The sequence below is a fragment of the Peromyscus californicus genome, unplaced genomic scaffold, assembly GCF_007827085.1.
Source record: "Peromyscus californicus insignis strain IS unplaced genomic scaffold, ASM782708v3 Scaffold_10__1_contigs__length_136768540, whole genome shotgun sequence".
NCBI classification, from domain to species: domain Eukaryota; kingdom Metazoa; phylum Chordata; class Mammalia; order Rodentia; family Cricetidae; genus Peromyscus; species Peromyscus californicus.
In genome coordinates, this window is record NW_026294391.1 from 30,643,793 (window position 1) to 30,668,071 (window position 24,279).

Here is a 24,279-nt window from a genome sequence, read left to right on the forward strand (position 1 = left end):
GGAGTTGGGAGATGGGAAAGAATATGGTCAAAATATATTGCATAAAAAATATTAAATAAAAGAAAAAATAGACTCATTTCAATTGTATAATTTAACATGCTTAAATATTTTGACACTTATGTGAATCTTGTCATAATCTAGTTTTAGGACACTTGTACTGTGCAGCTATGCTGTTTGATAGTAAGAAGTGTTAAACACAGAATTATCTTGAAAGCATTACTTTTAGATTAAAACAAGGAATAACTGGAGCTGTAGCTACTGCCTATAACTATGTATCTTTCCCAGAGTAAGCTGCTGCCATGTGACTTGCCACTATGTGCATCCCCAGAACTGACACAGAGTTCTCGTGTATTTCTTGATGATCCTTGAGTGAAATTTAAGAAGTGGTATAACACTCAAGGGACCGAAAGCAGAAGATTCTGGGTCAGAAGTCAGGACACTTGGAACTGGGCTCCATCCAGCATTTTGTGGAGTGCATGACCCTAGGCAGTCACACTGTAGCTGTGGATGAACACAGGGCCATCGGATGTAAAATCAGGGACCAGCAAAGGAGGAGAAAGGTTAGTTTAGTTAACTTCAGCAGAACATCTTTAGCACATTTAAATGCATTCCAAATCTCAAAGTTTAAAACAACTTGAAACAGCTCTGCTCTCATCAGAGAACTGAGCTGTTCCAGCTCCTACTTAGGACCTCAAAAATTTATCATTGATGTCTTGAGGACATCCATTAACATACTAAGTTAGACCTATGTTCTTTCCAGCAAAGACATTTCAACACTTCAATCACAACTGCTTCTAAGCAAATAGGGCAGACAGTAGGCTTGTACTTTATCATGATGTATTTAAAAGGTATTTATTTTTATTTTATGTACATTAGTGTTTTGCCTGCATGTATGTCTGTGTGAGGGTGTCGGATTCCCTTGAACAGGAGTTACAGGCAGTTGTGAGCTGCCATGTGGGCGCTGGGAATTGAACCCAGGTCCTCTGGAAGAGTAACCATTGCTCTTACCTGCTGAGTCATCTCTCCAGCCCTTATCATGATACATTTTAAAATAAGAATTTATCTTTACTTATGAAGCATTTTAGCCATTTAATTGAGCTGTTTCATAAAATAAAAATACATTGGTTTGGGTTTCAATGGTTTTAAGATACTCGTTCAAAAATAAATAAATATATATATGTATATACACACACATAAAGTCACTATTAACTTCAAAAGTGTGACATTAGTTTTACTGTATCTTGTTCTGTATTTCAATTCAAATATTTTCTGACCTATCACCATGCAAAAGATACTGCCAACCAGTTCTGGAGCCTGGGCCTATAATATACAAGTAAGACCATGTAGGCCTTCCTGTCCTTACATGGAAGTGATAATCTAAGGCTTAGAGAAAGGGAGGGGAGAAGAATGACAAAACAAGATGAATACACACATCAACTGATGGCGGTGGATGCTGCCACTGTGTTTCCTAGAAGGGCAAGATGATATGTGTGCAGAAAAAAAGTTCAAAAACAAGGGGCATTTGGTATGCTCTAAAAGAAGAGGATAACTCTAGATCCTTTAGGACATGGGAAGATTCTAAGTTTTAAATAAGTAGCAAACAGATAAAAAAGGGACTGAAATTACTTTTTGCAGGCAGGCATTTCCCATCAGTTCATTAATTTGATGGATTTAATTAGACTGAAATCAAGTCAGAATGAACATACACAGAAAGAACTAAAGGCACAATTTATACAGCAATTGAGATGACTTTGTTGTTACTTTCCCTTTGGATGATTAAAATATGTTAATAAATTAGCTAGCCTAAGTCTAAATTCCTTTCTTCTGAAGGCTTTTTGTCTTACAGTCTTTAAATAATCTGATAAGAAGCAACAACTCTTTCTTTCCAGAAATGAAACAAAATGAAGCATACCAACACATTTAAAAGGGTAGAGAAAATGAATACAGCAGAAGGTTCATGGACCCTGACCTCATCACTCCCAGATCAAGAGTGCCTCACACTACTTTAATTACCAGCTTTCAGCTTTTAACTTTTTAAATTTGTTTACATTTATCTATCCATTCATCCATTTATTGGTGTATGTGTATGTGTGTGATTGTGTGTGTGTGTGTGTGTGTGTGTGTGTGTGTGTGTGTGCGTGTGTGTGATAGTGTATGTGCACACATACACACATGGTACTGACTACATGTGGATCTCAGAGGACAGCTGCTGAGAGTTGCTTCTCTCCATCCACCCAGTGACCTCCAGGGATGGAACCAATGTCTCCAGGCTGGGCAGCAAGTACCTTTACCCATGGAGCTATCATGCTAGCCTCGTTTGCTTTTTGAGACAGGATCTCATGTAACATAAGCAGGTGTCAAACTCATCATATAGTCCAAGTTAGTCTTGCACTTTGTGGTGATTCTAATACCCTCCAAAGTGCTGGGCTTGCAGATGTGCACCACCACACATGGACAGCTTTCAAGTTTTTAAGAAACTTGCTCAAGTGAGAATCACTAAGAACGTCAAGCATGATTCATCCTCCCTCTCCTCGAAACATCGTTTCAATCTCTAGACTTTTGGAAATTTACATGTTATTAAAAACAGACCAGACTCCCTTCATCTGGTTTTATAATGGATTAAAAGAAAGAAAACACCTTAAAACAAATGAGCAAAAAAAAAGATCTTTCTGCTTAAAAAAATAAAGTAAGAACAGAACAAACAAAATAAACATGTTTGCAACCTGTTTATACACATGAGAATAAAACTTTAAATCCAGAACACTCTCTGGGCTCACTTTCAATCTATGAAGATTATGAGCTCTTGTGCCCAGACTCTGGTAGAAAGAAAGCTCCCCAGAGCTTTGGGCACCAATGGAAAGTACCTTGTCATGCCTAAAACCAGAGTTTTATAATGTCTCAAGGGAAAATGAAAGAGAGAGTACCATGGGCTAGAGGGATGCTCAGTGGGAAAAATGCCTGCTGTGTAAGAGGAGGACCCAAATCAGACAAGCAACATTCATGTAAAAGCTGAAGGTAGCCTCATGCACCTGCCTGTAAACTCAGTGTTGGGTAGGGGTAGGGGAGGTAGGGGAGACAGGTGGATCCTGGGGCCAGCCAGTCTAGCTGAAATGGCGAGCTTTAGGTTCAGTGAAACCATGTCTCCAAAAACAAGGTAGAGTGAGTAGAAGACTCAGTGTTGACCTTTGACTGCCAAATACATACACAAAAGCAACCACAACTGCACCCATGTACACACACACACACACACACACACACACACACACACACACACACACAGAGTAACAACTCAGTAATGTTGAGTTTCCCTAACATCATAATCAGATATTCTTCCCTTCAATGGATGCGTATTATCTAAGACACTACTAATTTGTAGTTTTGAACAGAACTCTTGAGAACAGAATTATAGCAAATGGATGACCTATCGCTCCAAGGGAGAGAAATAAATAACACACAGGTATATGTCAGTCAAGGCTAAGTTTTATCACTCTACAAGCACTAAATCCTTTCATTTTCAGAGCTTTTAATGCTCTGGGATTGCATGTAGGGGTGGTAGTCTATCATGCTCTGAGGACAACAAACTTAGGTAAATAAGACTAGTATCTGACTGTCAGGGAGCTTAGAATAAAGGGGAAGAAATAAAGTTCTCGACAAGGTGAGAGCAGGGAGGGGATGAGAGCCACAGTCCGCCTAAAGCATGTGAATGTCAAAAACAGGAAAATAACCTCCAACGTCAGAGACCTAGAACCCCGTCGTTCAAGTGGAATTTACACAATGCCAGGGACACTGACCAGAGGAGCAGGACTTGGGGGTTCACAGCCACTTCTCACGCTCAAAGTTGTGTGGGACATCTGCTCCTACAGCCTCTTAGATCCCTTTCCTGGGATCTGAATCTTCAAGTCCTGAGTAGGATGAGGAATCTATCTACTAAATACAAGCTCTGCTAATTCCCATTATCAGGGAAGCCTAAGGCAGCCTGGCCTCCAAGGTTCTCATATTTGAGTGGGCATCAGCCCCAGACATAGGGCTTAAAGAAGCAGATCACTGGACCTGACCCACAGAGATTCTAACTCCGAGGCAGGCCCTGCAGATTCGTATTTCTGACAAGGCTTCTAGGCTGTGTTCTTGCTGCTACAGGCCCTGAAACACACTGTGAGCCTCACTGTCTAGTGATGTGCATTGGCTAAGAAGGAGCCTAGCAACAGCAGGGACAGGGAGGATGGACCAGTGCAGTAGTGGTGCTGTGGTTGGTTGTGCTACATGCTATATTTAGACAAGACCTTCAATGCTGGGTCATAGTTTGAGCATCCAAGGGTAGTGGGAGGGGTCAAATATACACTAGGCTTACTATGAAGTCAATAAATGAGTGTCAATTATGCATCAAGGAGCAGGGTGGTTGCTATAGCACCCTAACAGAGCTTACTACAAGTACATTAGTAGTTTAAAACTGGGGCTCTACTGTGTTGTATAAATGTGTCCTATAAAGTCCATGCACTTATCAATTTAATCACTAATGCAATAATGTTGGGAGATTTTTTTTTGTTTTTTGTTTGTTTGAGACAGGGTTTCTCTGTGTAGCTTTGGAGCCTGTCCTGGAACTTGCTCTGTAGACCAGACTGGACTCTGCCTCCCGAGTGCTGGAATTAAAGGTGTGCGCCACCACTGCCCAACTGTGAGATTGTTCTTAATGTGAGGTGTTTAATAAGGACTCTGCTCTCATAAATGGATTCACACTGATTATAAAAGGGGCTAAAGTTTATGAGTTCAATCTTTTTCCTTTAATGTGTATATGTGTGTGGTATGTGGGGCATATATGTGTGTGTGCCCATGGACATGCATATGGAAACCAGAATAGGATGCTGGTATTGTCTTCTATTGTCTTGGCCTTATTGCCTTGGCACAGGGTCTCTCAATAAGTCATAAGCTCACCATCTTGGGTAGGCTGAATGGCCAGAGAACTATCTGAACTTTTGCACTCCTTTCTTCAGTCCCCAACACTGAAGTTAAGGGCATGTGCAGCCATGCCTGCCTTTATATATAGGTTCTGGAGATTTAAACTCAGGTTCTGCCGGGTGGTGGTGCACGTCTTTAATCTTAGCACTTGGGAGGCAGAGGCAGAAGGATCTGTGTGAGTTTAAGGCCAGCTGATCTACAGAGTGAGTTCCAGGATAGCCAGAGCTGTTACACAGAGAAACTCTGTCTCAAAAAAAAAAAAAACCAAATAAATAAATAAATTCAGATCCTCATTCTTGCAAAGCAAGCATTCTTATCCACTAAGCCCTCTTGATAGCCTGATTTGTTTTGTTTGAAATAGTATCTCATGTAGCCCAGGTTGGCCTCAAACTCATGTGCAGCTGAGGATGACCTTGAAATTCTGATCTTCCTGTCTCTACTTCTAGAGTGCTGTGATTACACAGACATGCATCACCATGCCATTTTGTGTGCTGCTGGGGATTGAACCCAGGGTCTTGTGCATAGTAGACAAATCCTCTGCCAACTCATATCCCCAACCTCTTATTCTTTCTGGCCCATGTGGTACTTTTCACCATGTTATAAAACAGCTCGAGGGCCCTCACCAGACATGTTTCCTGTATCTTTCATCCCCCAGCCTCCAGAACCATGAGGCAAATAGACCTCTATCATTCATAAACAGCTCAATCTGTGGTATTCTACTATAGCAACAGAATACACACTAAGATAGGCTTTCCAAGGGACACTGGCAATACCTTGAGACATTTTTGATGGCCACAACTGGAGGGTGCTACTGGCATCTAACAAACAGAGGCCAGGGATGCTGCTAAATGCTCTGATGTACATAGGACAGTCCCCACAACAGACAATGATCTGGACCACATGTAAGTACTGCCTTCGTCCCCATTTCCATTCAGACAGGGAAATGAAACTCCGGAGTGTACAGTACCATGCTTGTTAATTCCAACCCAATAGCTCCCCTTAGGAAGAAGCTGATGGTTCAAGTGCCTTTGATCTTCGACACTGCTGGGAATTTGACTTTCCAATCATGTCACAAGTATTAATTATAACACCCTTTACTCTCATGTTTAAAAAAGAAGCATCGCTTCAAAAGAATAAAATGAAACCCAAGAAGCAAAGCCTTTCTGTTCTAGCTCAGGGTAGAGGCCCAGACACTGTTCCTCTCATGGGCAGTTATCTTCTACTCAGACGAAACACTTGGAGATACTGGAGAAAGGCTAGCCATCAGGAAAACAGGAAGCTTTTCCTCTCCAAGAGGACTGAAGTTGAAAGGTCAGTTTTAAACAACTTAAGTAGCTGGGTCCCATCATAGGAAGACCCTCACTTTGAATCTAGAGAGCAGATATACTGGGGTGCTTCCTAGGAAGAGAGGAAACTTTGGGGAGACTGAGCATGAAGACATCAATGAGTATGAAGGAGTTTTCATATGGGATTGTCCAAATCCCCAGGTCCAGAATGAATAAGCTTTGGGTAGAGGAAGCGAGCAAAAACCCCACAATGTCATAAGTCCTTTAAAAAAGTCTCCATTTACTCAACCTCTACTCAGTATGACATAGACAATGAGTCTATGGCACTGTTCTAGGCTGCATCATGGCAAAAATCAAATACAGTATCTGTCCTAAACCTAGAGGGATCAATGATCTAATGATGACAATGAGGTACCATATGTCACTACCATAGACAACAATTTCCAAGAGGCAAGTCAATGATGATGTGATCTCAGATGTGGTGCTCATGTCCAGTTACTGAGTGAGGTGTAACAGGGGAAACACAGCCTGTGTCCCACTCCCACCTCTAATCATACTTTATTCAGACACCTGATCTGACCTTGTACAAATTCTGTCAGGGAGTTTTATTTTCCGAACCTACTTGCACATATAGAGCAGTGGTTCTCAATCTTCCAGATGCTGCGACCCTTTAATACAGTTCCTCATGCTGTGCTGACCCCAACTGTAAAATTATTTCATTGCTACTTCAGAACTGTAATTTTGCTACTGTTCTGAATCGTGATGTAAATATATGATATACATGATATCTGATATATGACCCCTGTGAAAGGGTCATTCGACACAGGGTGAGAAACACTGAAGCCTTCTGAATCTATAAGGTTGAAGTAACAGTTCAGAAGGATGCTGAAGAGCCCTATTTTTTGGGCCATGTTTCTACCCTATAGAGACTACAAATCTGCATCAACTGTAATAAGAAAAAGGGAGACACCAGATGTGATAAGCTGAAGGCACCTCAGGGCATTTTGTTATGAATATTTAGATAGTTTTCCTCTTGTTATGAAAATTATGGCAATCTGTTCCCCAGCATGAGTTGCTGATGAATTCCAGTATCATAAAAGCCTTTTGTTTGGGGGTGGGGTGGGGAGACTGTTCCCTGCTTAAATAAATCAGGATCACTCAAAAAATCCCAACTCGCATGAGTATTTTTGAGTCATCTTAACTCTGGATCCTGATGTGAGCTGTGGTTTAGTGTGCTGAGGAGACAGCTGGCAGGAAGAAGCAGCCCTCCTCTGTGCTGCTGGGCATCCTTTGCCATGGGTTTCTATTTCAAGCCAGAAGAAAGAAGCACCAAAGCTGCCTGGATAGCAAGCTCCGGGACATTTCCAAAGGCTGCTCAACACTCTGTAACCTTCTACCTGAACACAGATGTGGCCTCAGCATCCAGAAACCAGGAACTGGTCCAAAAGTTGGAGGAATTCTAGCGGCCTAGGCTTCTGCTAAATGGCAATCATGGACGAGCAATTACCCTAACCTTTCTCTTGGCAAGGAAGGCCAGAGGGAGACTGTGTAGAGTACAATTCAGCTGTGAGAATTCTGGTCCTCAGATCCATGGAAAATGCCCAACAGTAAACAGTAAATCCCTCAAGGCCTTGCTGACCTGATGCCCACTGACATATTAACATCGATTCCCAACAGTACCACACACTCTCACAGAACTGTTCGCATCTTCCTTTGGTCTCTCTCATCAGACTGCTCAATGCTTTGGAGTGGAAAAACTTTCCACAATGAGTCCTAAGGCTTCCAGGACTGATTGAGAGGATGAAGATGCTGGGAGAAACCTAAGGCCTTTTCTTTGTCTCGTGTAACACTCTGACTGCATACATAAAGCAGACCATGAGAATAAAGACCAGAGAAATCAAAGCAAGGAATCTGTCTGAGGTCATGTTGGTAGCTAACAACATCTGGTCCTCCTAGGACTCTAAGACCAAATACTCCATTTAGCCTCTGTTAAATCCCTTCTTTGTGAGTAATCAATTCCCTGACCATGATGCTTCCAGAGAGTCAGGTACATGGACGTGGCTCACTGATACAGGACTGAACAAAGCAGGGGTTAGGGCCAGCATTCTACCACATGCCTAAGGTAGCTGAGCATCTGCAACTGTGTACCTCACCTAGGCCAAGGAGCCCATCTTAGGCCCTGTGAACTCAAGTTTCCAGAAAACAAGCTACATATATGCTAAAGGCTCTGCAAAGCTGACTGGTTGTTTCAAATTCTGTCTGTAAAGAGATGGAACAGTGTAGATCTTTTTTTTTTTTTTTGGTTTTTTGAGACAGGGTTTCTCTGTGTAGCTTTGCGCCTTTTCCTGGAACTCACTTGGTAGCCCAGGCTGGCCTCGAACTCACAGAGATCCGCCTGGCTCTGCCTCCCGAGTGCTGGGATTAAAGGCGTGCGCCACCACCGCCCGGCAACAGTGTAGATCTTTTGAGAGTCAAAATTATCTTCGGCTATCTTCATTCCTCTTAATAACTATGTACCACCTGCCTCTGTATCAGGTAAATTTCAAAGGTAAAACCTTTGAAAAGTATACTTAGCAGATCACTAGCATCCACAAACCCAAAAGCTAAGAATGTCATCAGAGAACATCTAAAACCTAACCTGCCTACCTGCTGTTCCCACTGAAGTATTGTGTAAAAGCCTTCACTTACGACTTTCATTTGCTCTGTGGCTATAAAAGGGCTCATGTAACTGTTTCTGTATTGGAACAGGTCATGCAGAGCAACCTCAATGCATGTTCTCAGGCCATGGTCACTCATATTTGGCTCAGCAGAGACTATCTCTGTGAGAGCTGTGGTTTTTCTGTCAAGGGCTTCAACATTACTCTTAAAATACACTGTCCAACATGGTCACCAATAGTGAGCACTACGAAATGTGACTGCTACTCTAAACTGAGATACACAATACCCACAAACCACACATACCACTGTGAAGACATCACACGGAGAAAAAGTATAGCACGTTATTCATAATTTTATAGCGATTACATATTGAAAATGTTATATGTACATATACTGACTTAAATACATTAAAATTAGCTTCCAGTTTTCAATGTGGTCATCAGAAAATTTTAAATTATATACATGTTTCATGTGATAGTTCTATTGGATAGCATCATTCTGAAATGAAACTAATCTCTTCCCATCTACTTACTTAATCCTTCTACAATACTTGAGTCTCTTGCCTGAAGATGCCATAGAAACATCTGAAGACATTAAAGCATAGATGTGGGGCTGGAGAGATGACTCAGTGGTTAAGAGTGTGTACTGCTCTTCCAGAGGACTGGGGTTCGGGTCCTAGCATACCCACATCAGGTGGCTCAAAATGACTGTTACTCCAGTTCCCTGAACTCAAACGCCTCTGATCTCTGCAGGCACCTGCATTCATGTGCATCTATCCCCATACAGATACACATGCATACACATAATTAGAAATAAAAATACTCTTAAAAGACGTGTTGAGGAGGCCAGCACAGTGAAAGGAGAGTAATGACGGCTGAGTGACTAGGTGTCTCTACTGGAAGATCCGGGAATCCCTAATGTGCTTTAGTTAGCACACTCCTGGGTCCTTGGGCCACCTAACCTGTGCAAATATGGACAAACCCTAGCTTTGCATGTTGCTGCAATGTATGTGCCAGGATCAAATTGCCCACATGAAAAATAGAGGAATTCTGATTTTAGCTTGTCCTTCCAGTCTACTCATGGAGAGCTAAGGAAACACATTCGTGTGTGTGTGTATGTGTTTGTGTGTGTGTGTGTGTGTGTGTGTGTGTGTGCATGTGTGTGTGTGTGCACACGCGCGTACACGCATGCATGTTTTAATGAATACAGGAAAGCTTCAGAAGTATATAAGGATTTTTGGTAATTAAGGAAACTCACTCTTTGTTCTGCTGTCCATTTCTGTTTTTGATGGATCTGGAGCTGACGTAGCTGGAGGTAACTTCTTCCCAATTGTCTGAGGAAGGAATAAGATGATTTACACATCAGGATGATTCTCTTCATTAATCAAAAGAACAAAATCAAAATCACAATGAGAAAATCCCCAGACCTGGTTCTAAAACCCACAGCCACGCGTTGAGATTGCTCTGTGGATTGGCTGCCACATATTGATGGATCTTATGCTCAGTGACAAATAAAGGGGCAAGATAGAACAAAAGGGCTTTTTCCTTGAAGGCCCTCGGTGCCTTCTATTCTCTTTCTCCCGATACTTTTCACAGGTCTGTTATTATTTTGAATAGAAAAAGTACAGTTTCCCTCATTTTATGACAAGCTGATCAAATATATGGAGGCCCAGTGTCTGGCCCAGCGCTGATGCTCTAAAACAACCCCACAGTGAAAGAATGAAAACAAGTGGGAAGAAATAGAGAGAAGGAATACAGAGATGAGAGCTGGAAGAATGGGTGGAGGAACAGGATGGTGGACAGGCAGGCAGAAGCTAGACTGTCCAGAACAACTGGGCCTTAATTAATTCCTTCTTACCATCTAAGATTCCACTTACCTTGTAGGTGTGAGCAAAATTTTCTTGTCCTTTAGAAAGAATATACCTATCTCCTAAAACAAAAGCAAGGAGGGTCTTCAGCTCCATTCCTACTGGGTGATTAGTTCTCCAAGTTCTAAAAGGTCCACACCTCAGACCCTATGCACACTGATTAGTTTTGTTTAAAAAAACCAAACCAAACAAAACACTTTAAGTCTGTTCTGACTTCCCTTCCCCTACATTTGAAGCTAATTCTATTATTGTTATTTATGAATCATCCTTAAGAAAAATTGAATGCTGTTTCTGCCTAAAGAAGCTCCTGAAGCCACAGGCTACCCAGCAGTTCAGAACCCAAAAGCAAACACAGGAACAAAGCAACCCAAGGGTTCCAGAGCTGAGAGCTGTCCCTATCCTTCCCTCTGTCGTTGGCCCCATAGAAACATGATTAATGCCCAATGAAAAGTGTCCGCTGACATGAGAGAAACGGTTGTCACAACCAAATAGCCAGGTGAATTGACATCCCCAACAGTGAAATCACTGGGAAAACAAACTCTGTCCCTTGATCATAGGAATAGCAATAAGCTGTGTCATTAAAAACTGGCATGGTTGAATTTTTCTTCAAATGAAACTCATTTCCCATTTTTTTATTTGAAAAGTTTCCTCATGTTGCAAATGTTGAAACTAACATTAAATATGAATAAATCACAGAAATAGGAAAAGATAAATCAAATCTTCAGACCTTCATGAATTTTTAAAAATGTTTGTGACAGAAAGCCTTTGCATTTTACACGGTGACATTTTTATTTAGTGCCACAGGCTTTCTATATTGGATAAAAAAAATGAAAACCCCAAATAATATTCCACTCTTCTACCACTAAGTACTCAAACTAATAGTATTTTATGGTTCCAAGGAAACATCAAGGAAGATAAAAAAAAAAAAAGTTTGATGTTCTTCTGCTAGAAGGTCAAATTTGATGAAGAAACAGTCTGTGGATTATACTGAAAAGTCAGGAGGGAAGCCGGAAGCTCTGGAAGAATCACTCACTATCGCTCCTGTCCAGCCTGCCAGAAGCAAGCCTGCCAATCTCTTTGCCTCTCCCTTTGGGAGGCAGAGGCTGGAATAAAGCTTTACTCCCGTTAAGACATTACGGAGAGGCAGACAGAAACGAGGCAAACTTTTGTTACCCTGACAGTGAAAAGAGGGAATCTGGAAACGCAACAACAACAAGGGGCGATTGCCCATCTTAGCTTTGGTCACCCTCCCAGAATAAATAAGCAAACAAACAAATAAATAAACAATTGCAAAATGGAGACATGAAATGAAAATCTTGGGCCTTAAAGCAGAAATGGCTTCTTCTGGAGAAAGTCTTACAGATTTCAGAACCTTATAATTTCTCCTTTAGTAACCAAAGAAAGTGCTGCTTTCATGCCTGACATCCTGATTTACCAGAATGTCCAAGTTACTAGACACCAAGAAAGAGTACTGGTTAAATGCACTTACAGAAAAAAATCGAATGCACACTTAGCTTCTCTTCAATGTTTCAGAAATATCCAGTGCGCTGGCCTCCATGAGACCCAGCAATAGGGGTCACAGTGAAGTTCGTATTATGGTCATCTTCTGGGGGATGGTGAACCTTACATCCTTTGCCTTTGTGGACCACAATCATAAGTCTAGAGGGTAAGCCATGCTCCTCCCCATTCAGTTGGGTCCCATAGGGATTCCAGAGCTGGAAAGCACTGTGGCCCTTCTCTCTCTGCTAGAAGAAGCTAAACTGGCTAGTTAACTGCCAAAGCCGCTTATCAGCTGGACACATTCCCAGGCCTTGCCCCCAGACCTTCTCAATCAGAAACCCTGGGGACGGTACCCAGCAGTCTCTGAGGGAACACACCCTTCATGGGACTCTGATGCATGCTCGAGCTTGAGAACCACTGACCCTGCTGTAGCAGGAATTCTATTAGTGGGAATTAAATGTCCTTTATTGGATTAAAAACTCTGGTTCCTGTTTCTATACCTAGATACAGTATAAAACATCTTTGGATGCCTCTTCCTCTCCCTTTCCACAACATGCTCTGCTCTCTTTCTCTTTTCTCCTGGTTTAAAAACTTAACGTTGCTACTTAAACTACACATGTGCATCTACGTCATATGTAACTGAAGCTCAGCTACAAAGCAGGCCCACGTACACATGCCCAAAGGAAACAGGCTCTCCTGCTCCTGGAGGGCAGCAAAGCTTAGGTTTATTCCGGGTTGTGGCCGAGGACTCAGGACCTCCTCTTAAGGCCTCTTTCACAGCGGCAATTTCTCACCCTCCTGAGTGTCATAAGGAAGACGGTGTGTCCAGGACAAGCACAGTGACGCACCTGGGGTTGTGCTGCCATGGCACAAGGAAGGCCTAGTTCCTGAGAGATCAGCTAGCAGCCTCATCTCACTGGGTGACTTCAGAAGGAGGACTCTCAAGCTCTGCTCTCTAGCTTGGCCCTACATTTCCTTTTGCCTTCTGTGCAAGTGCCTAAACATTTCCCAGCAAAAGTATTCATGCTGATCTGGTGTGCTTGTGCCCTGACCCAGAAGCCACTACTTGGAATGGCAGTAGATAGGAACATAGAGGAACAAACATACAGAGCTGAATACTCCACAAACAGACCAACACTTTGGCTATGCTTTAAGACTCAGTAATTATCACACTGGTATCACTTTTTGTCTCTCTTACCTACTGCCCAAACTCCATTTGAAACCTAATTTAAGGGCTAGAGAGATAGGTCAGTGATTAAGAGCACCTAACTGCTCTTGCAGAAGACCCAGGTTTAGTTTCGAGCACCGACATCAGGCGGCTGACAAACACTTGTAACTTCAGTTCCAGGGGATCCAATGCCCTCTGGAGGACATCTGCACAAACCTGATGCATATAAATTCATGTAGACATATAATATATGCATAAATAATAATAAATACATTAAAAAAATAAAACCAGGGCTAAAGAGATGGCTCAGCAGTTAAGAGCATATACTACTCTTGAAGAGGACCCAGATTTGTTTCCCAGCACCCTCTTAGCAGTTCACAACTGTCTGTCACTCCAGTTCCAGGGGGTCTGATGTACTTTTCTGGCCTCCATGGGCATTGCCTGCACATGGTGCACATCCATGCAGACAAAACCCCTATAATGTAAAAAATATAAAAAAGTATTTTAAAATAAAACCTAATTTTAAAAACCAGAAAATCTATTCCTTTGAATATTTAATAATATTAATCCATCTCCCTCTAGTTCTTGCCAAGAGCACCAAACAAATTTTGGTGTGCATACAGGGGCGGAAGGTGGGGCATCTTGTCTACAGTGGGAGTTTTCATACTCATGTGTTTCTAACTCCACAAGATCCAGCAATACAGCATCAGAACAGATAAGCACCATATGATTTCAATTAGGAGAGTAAGTAACATTTTCCCTTTTACATGCCAAGTTAAAGACAATCACTGGATTTGAGTCCAGGGAAATCCAGTTCCCAAATGATGAATGTATCTGTTTCTCTTTGTGACTGTGGAATGTGAGTACAGCATCCTGCTCAAATCGCTGGTATAACATCACTCCTCTGCTGGTATAATTCAGTTGCCAACTCCCTTGAGTGTAAAAAGTTTCTAATTACAGAACAATGCTTAAATTCCATCTCTGAAAGTCCCCTTTCCAAAGACCACCACACACAAGTCTTGCAATCCAAAGGCAGCCAGGATCACTGGAGTAGGGGTAGAGACTCCCTGCATCCTAACAGTTGGCAGCTGTTCTAGAAGTAGGTGATGGTCTGAGAAACGACACGAAGTCATTACTCATGCACTCACACAAAGGCAAACACAAGGGTAAAACCTGAGATCAAAGATAGCTCTTTAGTGTTATTCATTATATAACAATAACATCTGATAGTACCTTTTCTCTTCCTGTCCATTATGGATTCATTAGAGCTTCTTCAATATGAGGCAAGAAAACAGACAAGAAGGCAGGAAGCTGTTGAGCACTGAGACGCCAACTATGTGGAGCTGGTTCTCAGTATTGTGTTGAGGGGTATCCAAGAGTACAATATGGTTACCCTTATCCTACTCATCTCCAGGAGATGGAGAGATACAAGGTACAGGACACAGTGATGGAAGGCAGTACAAAACTGAATCTACATGTAACTGTATCTGCAGCTTTTCAGTTTTTGTCTTCCACCAAAACTCTTATCTTTATTTTCACACAGTCCTTTCATGAACACCCAATGACTCATGGCATTATGAAAAGTCTTCTTGGTGTTCAGTAGAGAGTGGTAGGAACCAAGCATGTCAGAGTCAGAAAAGAACCAATACAAAGAACTATCTTTACAATGGAGTGTCTTGTGGGCTCCCACTGGAAGACTCTCAGTTGTGTGTGTAACTGCCAATTTGCTTGCATTTGGTGGACCCCACTTCAACTGTATGATACCAACAGAAGATATGCCACAGTAAAACACATCTCGAAGTTCTAAAAATAAAAGGCACGGCCTAGTACATGGAGTTCTAGTCCAGGGTCAGGGTTAGCCTTTGAAATACCTCCTGTGTTGCTATGTCAATTCCAACTTTTTGGGGTACACTCTCTGAAGTCTATCTTTTAAAGTTAATAATGAGCAAAACAAAATGCTAAGAATAATCTTCTGCTGGGCATGATGGCTTGTGCCTATAAATTTCAGCACTTGAGAAGGCTGAGGCAGGAGGATTATTCAAGGCCAGCTTCAGAAGCACAGCAAAACCCAGCCTCAAATAAGTAAAATAAACACATAAAAGTAAAAGTTCAAAGATAATTAATTTTTAAATTTAATTTTATATATCAGCCACGGACTCCCCTGTCCTCCCTCCTCCCCCCCTCCCCCCAACCCACCCCCCATTCCCACCTCCTCCAAGGCAAGGACTCCCCTGGGGATTCAGCTTAGCCTGGTAGATTCAGTTGAGACAGGTCTAGTCCCCTCCTCCCTTCACCTAGGCTGAGAAAAGTATTCCAGCATAGGCCCTAGGTTCCAAAAAGCCAGCTCATGCACTAAGGACAGGTCCTGGTTCCACTGCCTGGCGGCCTCCTAAATAGTTCAAGCTAATTAACTGTCTCACTTATCCAGAGAACAGAGAGGGAGAACAAGGAAAGAGATACCATGATTAATGAAGACCCCATTGGAATAGAAAGAAGCAAAGTGCTAGAGAGGTCCCCAGAAATCCACAAAGATACCCACACAATAGACTACTGGCAATGGTTGAGAGAAAGCCCAAACTGACCTACTCTGGTGATTGAATGCTGAACACCCTAACTGTCGTGATAGAACTCTCATCCAGTGACTGAGGGAAGCAGATGCAGAGATCCACGGCCAAGCCCCAGGTGGAGCTCCAGGAGTCCAATCGGCGAGAGAGAGGAGGGATTATATGAGCAAGAGATGTTGAGACCATGATTGGAAAAAGCACAGGCACAAATAGCCAAACTAGTGGAAACACATGAACTATGAACCAATAGCTGAGGAACCCCCATGGAACTGGATAATTAATTTTTTTCAGATTATGAAATTGAGCTTAAGACTTAAGAGTTATTTAGATGACTTTCATTTACCTGAGTTGTCTTGGAAATTTAGAATCCAAAGTCACTGAAGCTCTTTGCCTAACCACGGCTGAATCCTTGTCTGATTCATGGTTGCTTTAGAGGCACTTGTCAATTCTAAAACATTTTGCAGTTTAAGTATCTTTGTTTCAGAAATTGAGCAGGACCTAGACGTTCATTATTTTCTTATCCTCACAAAATTTGAGGTTAGTAGTGGTTGCCGGGTAAAGCAGGGAGCTTGGGCTATCACCCATTCCCCTTTAAACCTAGCACAAGCCTCTTGACATCAAGGACAAAGAGAGAAGATGCCCTCTTTGACAAATCAGAGGACCCCACTACCTCAGTCATTGCCATACATCAATATTTCCCAGTCTGGTCACTGGTGACAGCACACCGCCTAATCTCTCTCTCTTTCTTTCTTTCTCTCTCTCTCTCTCTCTCTCTCTCTCTCTCTCTCTCTCTCTCTCTCTCTCTCTCACACACACACACACACACACACACACACACACATACACACTCACTCACTCACACTCTCTTACTTCATTCTGAAATAATCTTCAGAAGTGTGTTTCCCTACAATGCTCTACTAACCAATCAACTAACCACCAAAACACTTAATCCCTAACTTGGTACATTTGGAAAACATTGAATACTGCTTAAGTTCTATAGTTACTATTGAACTCTATCTTTAAGTTTGTCTCAGGGTATTGTAATCTTCCCTGAGCATAGAACATCTTTTGACAGCCAGTGAGACACCACAAGAATGAACTGTCTATAGAGTAAGTAGGTGAACACCATCCCTTTCCTAAGTTGTCTTAACTATCATCTGTGTCCTAGGATCATGACTTGGAACTCACCTCCAATGACCCTTTTCACACCTTCCAGTGGATCCAGCAACAAAGTTCTTATTGCATATTCCTCCCTTCCTCTTTGACTCTGATACAGAGCTTTTTATACTCTCAGGGATTACTTTAATCATTTTTCAGACAAGGATCCTGCCCCGACTCAATTGTCTTTATAGATCTGTCATAAGACAATTTTCAAGCACCCTCTACACTCTCTTAACACACCTGCATCAAAGCAACCAGAACACGTACTGCTACTTCATTACTTACTGCTCATGCAAATCTCCTATGCTGTCCAGTGTTATGTCAACTTGACACATAAACTAGAGTCATCTGAGAGGAGGGAACCTCAATTCAGAAGATGGCTCCATAAGATCCAGCTATAAGGCATTTTCTTAACTAGTGATCAATGGGGGAGGACCCAGTCCATGGTGGGTGGTGCCATCCCTAGGCTGGTGGTCCTGGGTTCTATAACAATGCAGGCTGAACAAGTCATGAGGAGCAAGCCAGTAAGCACCACCCCTCCATGGCTTCTGCATCACTTCTGCCTCTAGGTCCCTGCCCTGTTTGAGTTTCTGTCCTGACTTCCTCCAATTATGGACTATGATCTAGAAGTGTAAGCCAAATAAACCCTTTCCTCCCCCAACTTGCTTTTTGGTCATGGTGTTTCCACAGCAATAGAAACCCTAACTAAGACATCCCCAAAGAAGAAATTTAAAGATCTACTTCTAATTCTTACATCTTGCTATACCTCCTCACAGTTCATATATTCTCTTAGCCTCTCAAAATAGCAAACACTCTTTAAATACAGCATGACCTCTTGACTCAACTTAGATTCTTCCAGCAGGGTTTCCAGATTTCCCCTTTTAATATGCTCATAAAAACCTTTAGTATCAATCATTCTAGTACATATTTTATGTTTATGTCTGTATATATGTATAAGCACATATATACATATATATATGAATACTCATATTCCTATATCGAGTATTGATATATAGAGTATTGCACATAAATAGAGAGAGAATTAGTTGTTTGTGTGAAGAGTTTGAGCCACATTCTGCTGTTTATCATTGACTCTACTTCCTGCCAGGATCTGATTTGGCTCATCTGTTTGTTTATTGAACACCTCTAAAAGCATGCCTTAAAAAGGCAAAAAGGGCCATACAACAGTAACAGGAAGGGTAATGACTGCCTCTTCGTAAAATAAAAATAATTTTTAGAGAGTTCGGTGAGGCTTCCACCCATGCTTAAGTGCTCAATGAGATGCAGAATGTAATTCAGACAATATTAAAATCAGAGACATCGGCTCTCCAAACCCTTGACAATATATGAAAATACTGTTTGTATTTTACTCTCACTATTCCCTAGAGAGGAACCTGCATGCCAGCTTGTTAAAGAATCATCTCATTCACAGAAGATGAGCAAGTCAAAGTGAATGTCCATTCCACATACCACTTTTACAAAATTCAACCTGCCATTATACTTCGGGAGACTATTTTTGCTGTTACAACAGATAAAGAAAATTTATAAACACTCCTTATACCAGAAGAATGGCTTCTTATCTTTTGATTATCAATACCTTCATTTTACATGTATCTAGAGAATTTAGGAAGAGACTGGGTAGGTAAGGGAGAGCAAAGGATGGTATGGCACCTGTGAATGGTATGTGTTTGGTTTGTCATGCTTTAACATTAAACTTGGACCAAGCCCCAATGTTCCCATGAAGCAGTTATATGAAATTAATTTGCACATAAAGATCCACTCCAGTTCTGTGCATTTCTTTATATAATCACAGCACAGTCCAGGCTATTGCCCTCACCAACCTCAGTATACCTGGGCACATCTCACTGGTAAGATTCAACTAAAGTCCAGCAAATAATATATTAGCTTTAACCAAAGTTTTCTATGGACATAAATTCCACACTTACTCATGATATTTTGACATGTAAGACATACTTGAGGCAAAGCTACCTTTTTATTCAGTTTTCTTTTTTTCATCATTTTCATTTTATTCAAAGTTGAAAAGACAAAACAACAATTCCAAAGAATGCAGTATTTATATGTTGGGCCGAGGAGATAACCATTAATAAGTGTGAGGAAAATCAAAGAAACCCAGCAATGTGCAAAATGAGAACATTATGAAAGCAAATATTTTCATTTCCCTCAACAGGAACAATTCACATAAAAGACAGGCTGGAAACCACACCACAGTGACAGAGCTAATCATTTGGGAACTAACAGAGGATCTTACACTGTGTATAGTCTTTTTTTGTGGTATTTCTAGGAGTATACATTGTTACCTTAGTAGGCAATATCAACATCATCATGTTGATAAGAATTTCTTCCCAGCTGCACACACCCATGCACCTATTCCTCAGCCATCTGGCTTTTGTAGACATTGTATAATCAACCTCAGCCTCAGATATAAAGCTTATGAAACTCCTTGGACATGGGCTGGCCCTACCTGTGGCTGCCTGTGAAACACAGCTCTGTATTACAGTGTCATTTGGGTCAGCTGAGTGCTTCCTGTTCACCTCTCCTCTACTCCACACTCAGGTTCCCCAGAGTCTGTTGTTGGGAGCTTTCTCTTGTTGGGAGCTTCCTATGTTGGTGGCTGAATGAATTGTTGGACGTTTACTGATCATTTGTTAATTCTGTCCTTCTGTGGACCAAATCAGATAGATCACTTTTTCTGTGACTTCTCCCCTTTGCTGAAACTGTCCTGCTCAGATGTCTCCATTAATGGAATCACCCCCTCTATCTCTTCTGGCTCCATTATTGCGGTCACAGTGTTTGTCATAGCTGTCTCCTACATTTACATTCTTATCACCATCCTGAAGATGTGCTCCACTGAGGGCCACCACAAGGCCTTCTCCACCTGCACCTCCCACCTCACTGTAGTCACTCTCTACTATGGGACCATTACCTTCATTTATGGGATGTCCAAGTCCAATTACTCTACTGAACAGAGCAAGGTGCTGTCTCTATTCTACACAGTGGTCATCCCTATGCTGAACCTCCTCATCTACAGTCTGAGGAACAGAGATGTGAAGGATGCTCTGAGGAAGGCAGCTGTTGGGAGTATATTCATAGACCCTCTTCTTTTAATTCAAGAAATTTGTGATGATTTCCTTTAGTCGTATTACACTTAGTATCCATCAAATGATGCTTAACTGATTGCTTGCTATTAAATTCTGTTTCTTTGCACTAACTCTTACCTTTATATAATCTTCTTTTAAACACTAAAATGAATACTTGCCTCAGTGGTGCATTCTATGCTGGCTACTGCATGTGCAAACACGCAAGGCTCAGTCAGAGTCCTGGATCATCAGTGAGTTCTGGATTAGCAGCAGGGTCAGACTCATTAGATAAGCATCATAGTCCACAGGGATAAACAGTACAATAAATGCTCATACAGAAGAGGAAAAATAGTTGTTAGCCAATCTGCATGAGCAAATAAGCCTCAAAGACAGCAGCAATGAGGTTTGTGCTAAATTCAGAAAGATGGGCAGGAGTTGGCCCAAGAATGTAGTAGAAAGGGAGTTCTAGTTGAAGAAAGGCAAGGAAGTAAAGCAAGAATGAATGCAGGAGCTGGGTGCAGTGGGTACACTCAAGAGACTGAGGCAAGAAAATCACTTGAGTCATGAGCAGATGGTCACAGTGTGATGTGGGTGGAGGCAGAGAGTAGCTTAGGCCCCCAAGCCAGCAAGGTAAGTTACAGCCACTATTACAGTACTTTGTGACTTATCCCCAAGACATCTGGTCACCAGGAAAAGTAAAGAGAGGTGTGATGATCCAATTTGGGATACGACTGACTGATGAGAGATGAAGAAGAAGAAACAAAAGGCTAAACTAAAGTGGCAGTGGGGAAGCTGCCTGTGTCCTGCAGTTAAAGCAGTGAAACTGGGCCTGCCTAGTCACGGCTCACAACCGCTACGGCACAAAGCAGTGACGGCAAACCTGGTTTGAATATGACAGAAACACGTCGGATTTTGTTTTGCTCTTGAGTCTGCATGTATGCACACCACATACTTAGTGAGTGCCAACCCCGTGCAAAAAGACAACAGTAAGTTCACTCTCTAAGGAGTTAGTCACAGAGACAGGTCCCTGGGCTCAGGACCTAATGGAAAGGGTCAAAGAAGACATGTTTCTCTGTGCTCTGCTGCTAGTGCGGAAACGTAGTGGCAAAATAATAGGTTTTGTAATAGCTTTGAACATTTAGCTTCCTGTGAAAACACCAGTCAATCTCCCATTTGAAAACTAAAACATTATATATATATATTATATATGTATGTATGAGAGGCTCTTGACACATGTAAAAACACATCCTTTTTACCTGACAAATTTAAAGTAAATTGTTTAATCGAGTTTGTCTCCTAAAAATTCTTTGCCTAGAATGAATTTCCAGAGAAAGCTCTTCAGAGCATGGAAGGAAAATGAAGCAGCTTAAGTCCGAAGCAGGTCCCACTTGGAGCTGTGATTTATCACATTGTTTTCAAGTGAACCACAATCTTAAAAAATCTTAGAGCACATAATGGAGTACTATTCAGCCTTAAAAAGGCAAGTCTGACACCATAACATCAATGATCTAGTGAGCATTATACTAGGTGAATGAAGCCAGTCATAAAAAAGAAACCCAAGGAGTGGGGCATGGACACAGAAACTCCTCTGCATCTGTGGATTCTGTGTCCATAGACACAATTACTCCAGAGTTAAAATCCTTGGGAAAGATATTGCCTCCATGTTACATCATCAGATATTTTTCTTGTTATCATTTCCCAAACAATACAGTATAACAACTATTTATATTTTCTATAAGAGATGAACATCATAGGTTTTTATATCCATTGGTGGGAGCGCCTATAAACAACCCCCATAAATATCCAAGGATGACTGTATTGTAGAATTCCATTTACTCTGTAGTGCTAAGAATTGAACCCAGAGCTTCGTGCTTTCTAGGCAAGTGCTTTAACACTGAACTACAAGCCCAGCTACACATCCATTTATATGAGGTATCTATGCTACTATGTATAGCCTCAGTCGTTAGTGAAATACTCCTCTAAAAGATAACCTGCTGACTCCATTCACCAAATCTGGCTAGTGCCAAAGTGGTTCTAGCCTTAATATTGTAAGTCATTCTTTATTTTCATCAACAGCTCCACAGATTTCTAATGAATAACACTCCTTTTGAATAATCATATGGGCTCCCCTAACTTACAGGGCAGAGAAAATACATCCCAAGTTATTTAAGGACTGAGGAGATAGCTCAGTCCATAAAGTGTTTGTTGTGTAAGCAGGAAGCCCAGAGTGTGGCCCTCAGAGACCACATAGAAAGCCAGGTAGGATTGTGCACACTTGTAATCCCAGCATTGAGGAGGCAGAAACTAAAGGATCTCCTGAGGCTCACTGGCCAGCCAGTCTAGGCTGTTGTTAAGCTCCAGGTCCCACTGAAATCCTGACTCAAAAAGCAAGGTGAACATCGATCCTAAAAAACAATGCAGGAACTAGATCCCTGGCCTCTAGACACATGTGCACAAACATGTACACATATAATATATTTAAGAAGGCTTTATGGTGTTATTTTTAGGTATTATTTTTATTATTATTTTATTTATGTATTTATTATTATTTAGGTATTTTTTATTATATGAGTTCAGGTTCATGGACTAAAAATACGAGTTTCTTAAAGGTCAGGTATACATACACCTGATATGTCTTCTGTGCACATAGCAACAGACTTAGAAAGGCGACTCCAATATATTTCAAGAATAGAAATCTCAGTGAGGCATGCTGGCAACATGCCAGCAATCCTAGCATTTGGGAGGTTGATGGAGGAGGACCATGAGTTTGAGGCTAGCCTGAGCTATACAAGGAGTTAAAAGAAAAGGTAGGCTGGAGAGAAGGATCATCAGTTACGAGTGTGCACTGCTCTTGTAGAGGACTCGAGTTTGATTCCTACCACTCTTGTCTGGTGACTCACAACCACTACAGCTCCAAAGGTATTCAATGCCTCTGGCTTTCACGAACACCAGTACCCACATGTACACGCATGCATATGAGCACTGGCACACACACACACACACACACACACACACACACACACACACACACACACACACATACACACACTTAAACATAATAAAATAAGTCTTTTTTTAAAGGACTGGAGGTGATTCAGTAGTAAAGAACACTGGTTGTTCTTTCAAAGGACCCAGGTTTGATTCCCAGCACCCACATGGTGGTTTACAACATCTGTAACTCTGGTTCCAGAGGCTTTAATGTCTTCTGGTCTCTGCAGGCACCAGGCACACATAGTGCATGTGCATACATGCAGGAAAATGCCCATACACATAACTAAATACAAATGAAAATAAAAGAAACATCAAAAATAGTCAAGAAAGGAATGGAGATTCTCCGAAGAGAGGTCAAATCAACGGAAAATCAGGGCATTCCTGTCACATGTCAGCAGGACATATTCAACAATGGGGGCAAATCAAACCCATACTCTGTGCTTCCCATGAAAATGTCTCAGATGACAAGACAGAAGTGCCCTCCTATGTAAGAGGAGATCTTATTGTCCTTGACCTTTGGTTTCTGACTTTTTCTATGTCTGTTTCATTAACTAGGATGAGAAGATATGATGGAGGAGGGCTGTCCTGGGCACCTTTAAATCCTCCAAATACCTTATGAATTGAATAAGCTAAATACTTCTTGGCAAACAGTGATTCACCATCTATCAGAAAATAGCCTCATGGGGGTGCTAGGAACATCACAGTGAAACAAATCAATCCTTTCTTTTGGCATCTAGTAATAAGTTTGTACTGAGTAGAAATGGTCTCTAAAAGCAGCTTTACTGGCTACGTGATCTCAGGCAAATTACTTCATTTCTCCATATGTCAGTTTCCTCTTCTGAAATGAAGATAATGATAAAAAAAAGTCATGGATTTTCTAGAAGGATACAATGACAAGTATGTAAAGTGTTTGCTGTTGGATTTTACTGAATTAAAAACTCAATCTGGCTCTAGCAACTGCTCAATGTTTAAACCGCTTGCTGTACAAGTTCAAGGACTTAAGTTCAGATCCTAGGAGCCCACATCAAATGCC

The 24,279-nt window shown here is 41.6% G+C and overlaps 1 protein-coding gene and 1 pseudogene across 10 annotated transcripts in view; one reads left to right on the plus strand and one right to left on the minus strand.

The window, feature by feature from the left end:
• Sh3kbp1 (SH3 domain containing kinase binding protein 1) overlaps window positions 1–24,279 on the minus strand; it is a 343,879-nt gene that overhangs the window by 98,182 nt on the left and 221,418 nt on the right. For all 10 annotated transcript variants that reach the window (XM_052726292.1, XM_052726149.1, XM_052726364.1 and 7 more), the window contains one exon: window positions 10,155–10,230. In XM_052726292.1, the coding sequence (XP_052582252.1) occupies window positions 10,155–10,230 (76 nt within the window). The remainder of the gene's footprint in view (window positions 1–10,154; window positions 10,231–24,279) is intronic.
• LOC128102644 (olfactory receptor 473-like) lies at window positions 19,000–21,292 on the plus strand (annotated as a pseudogene).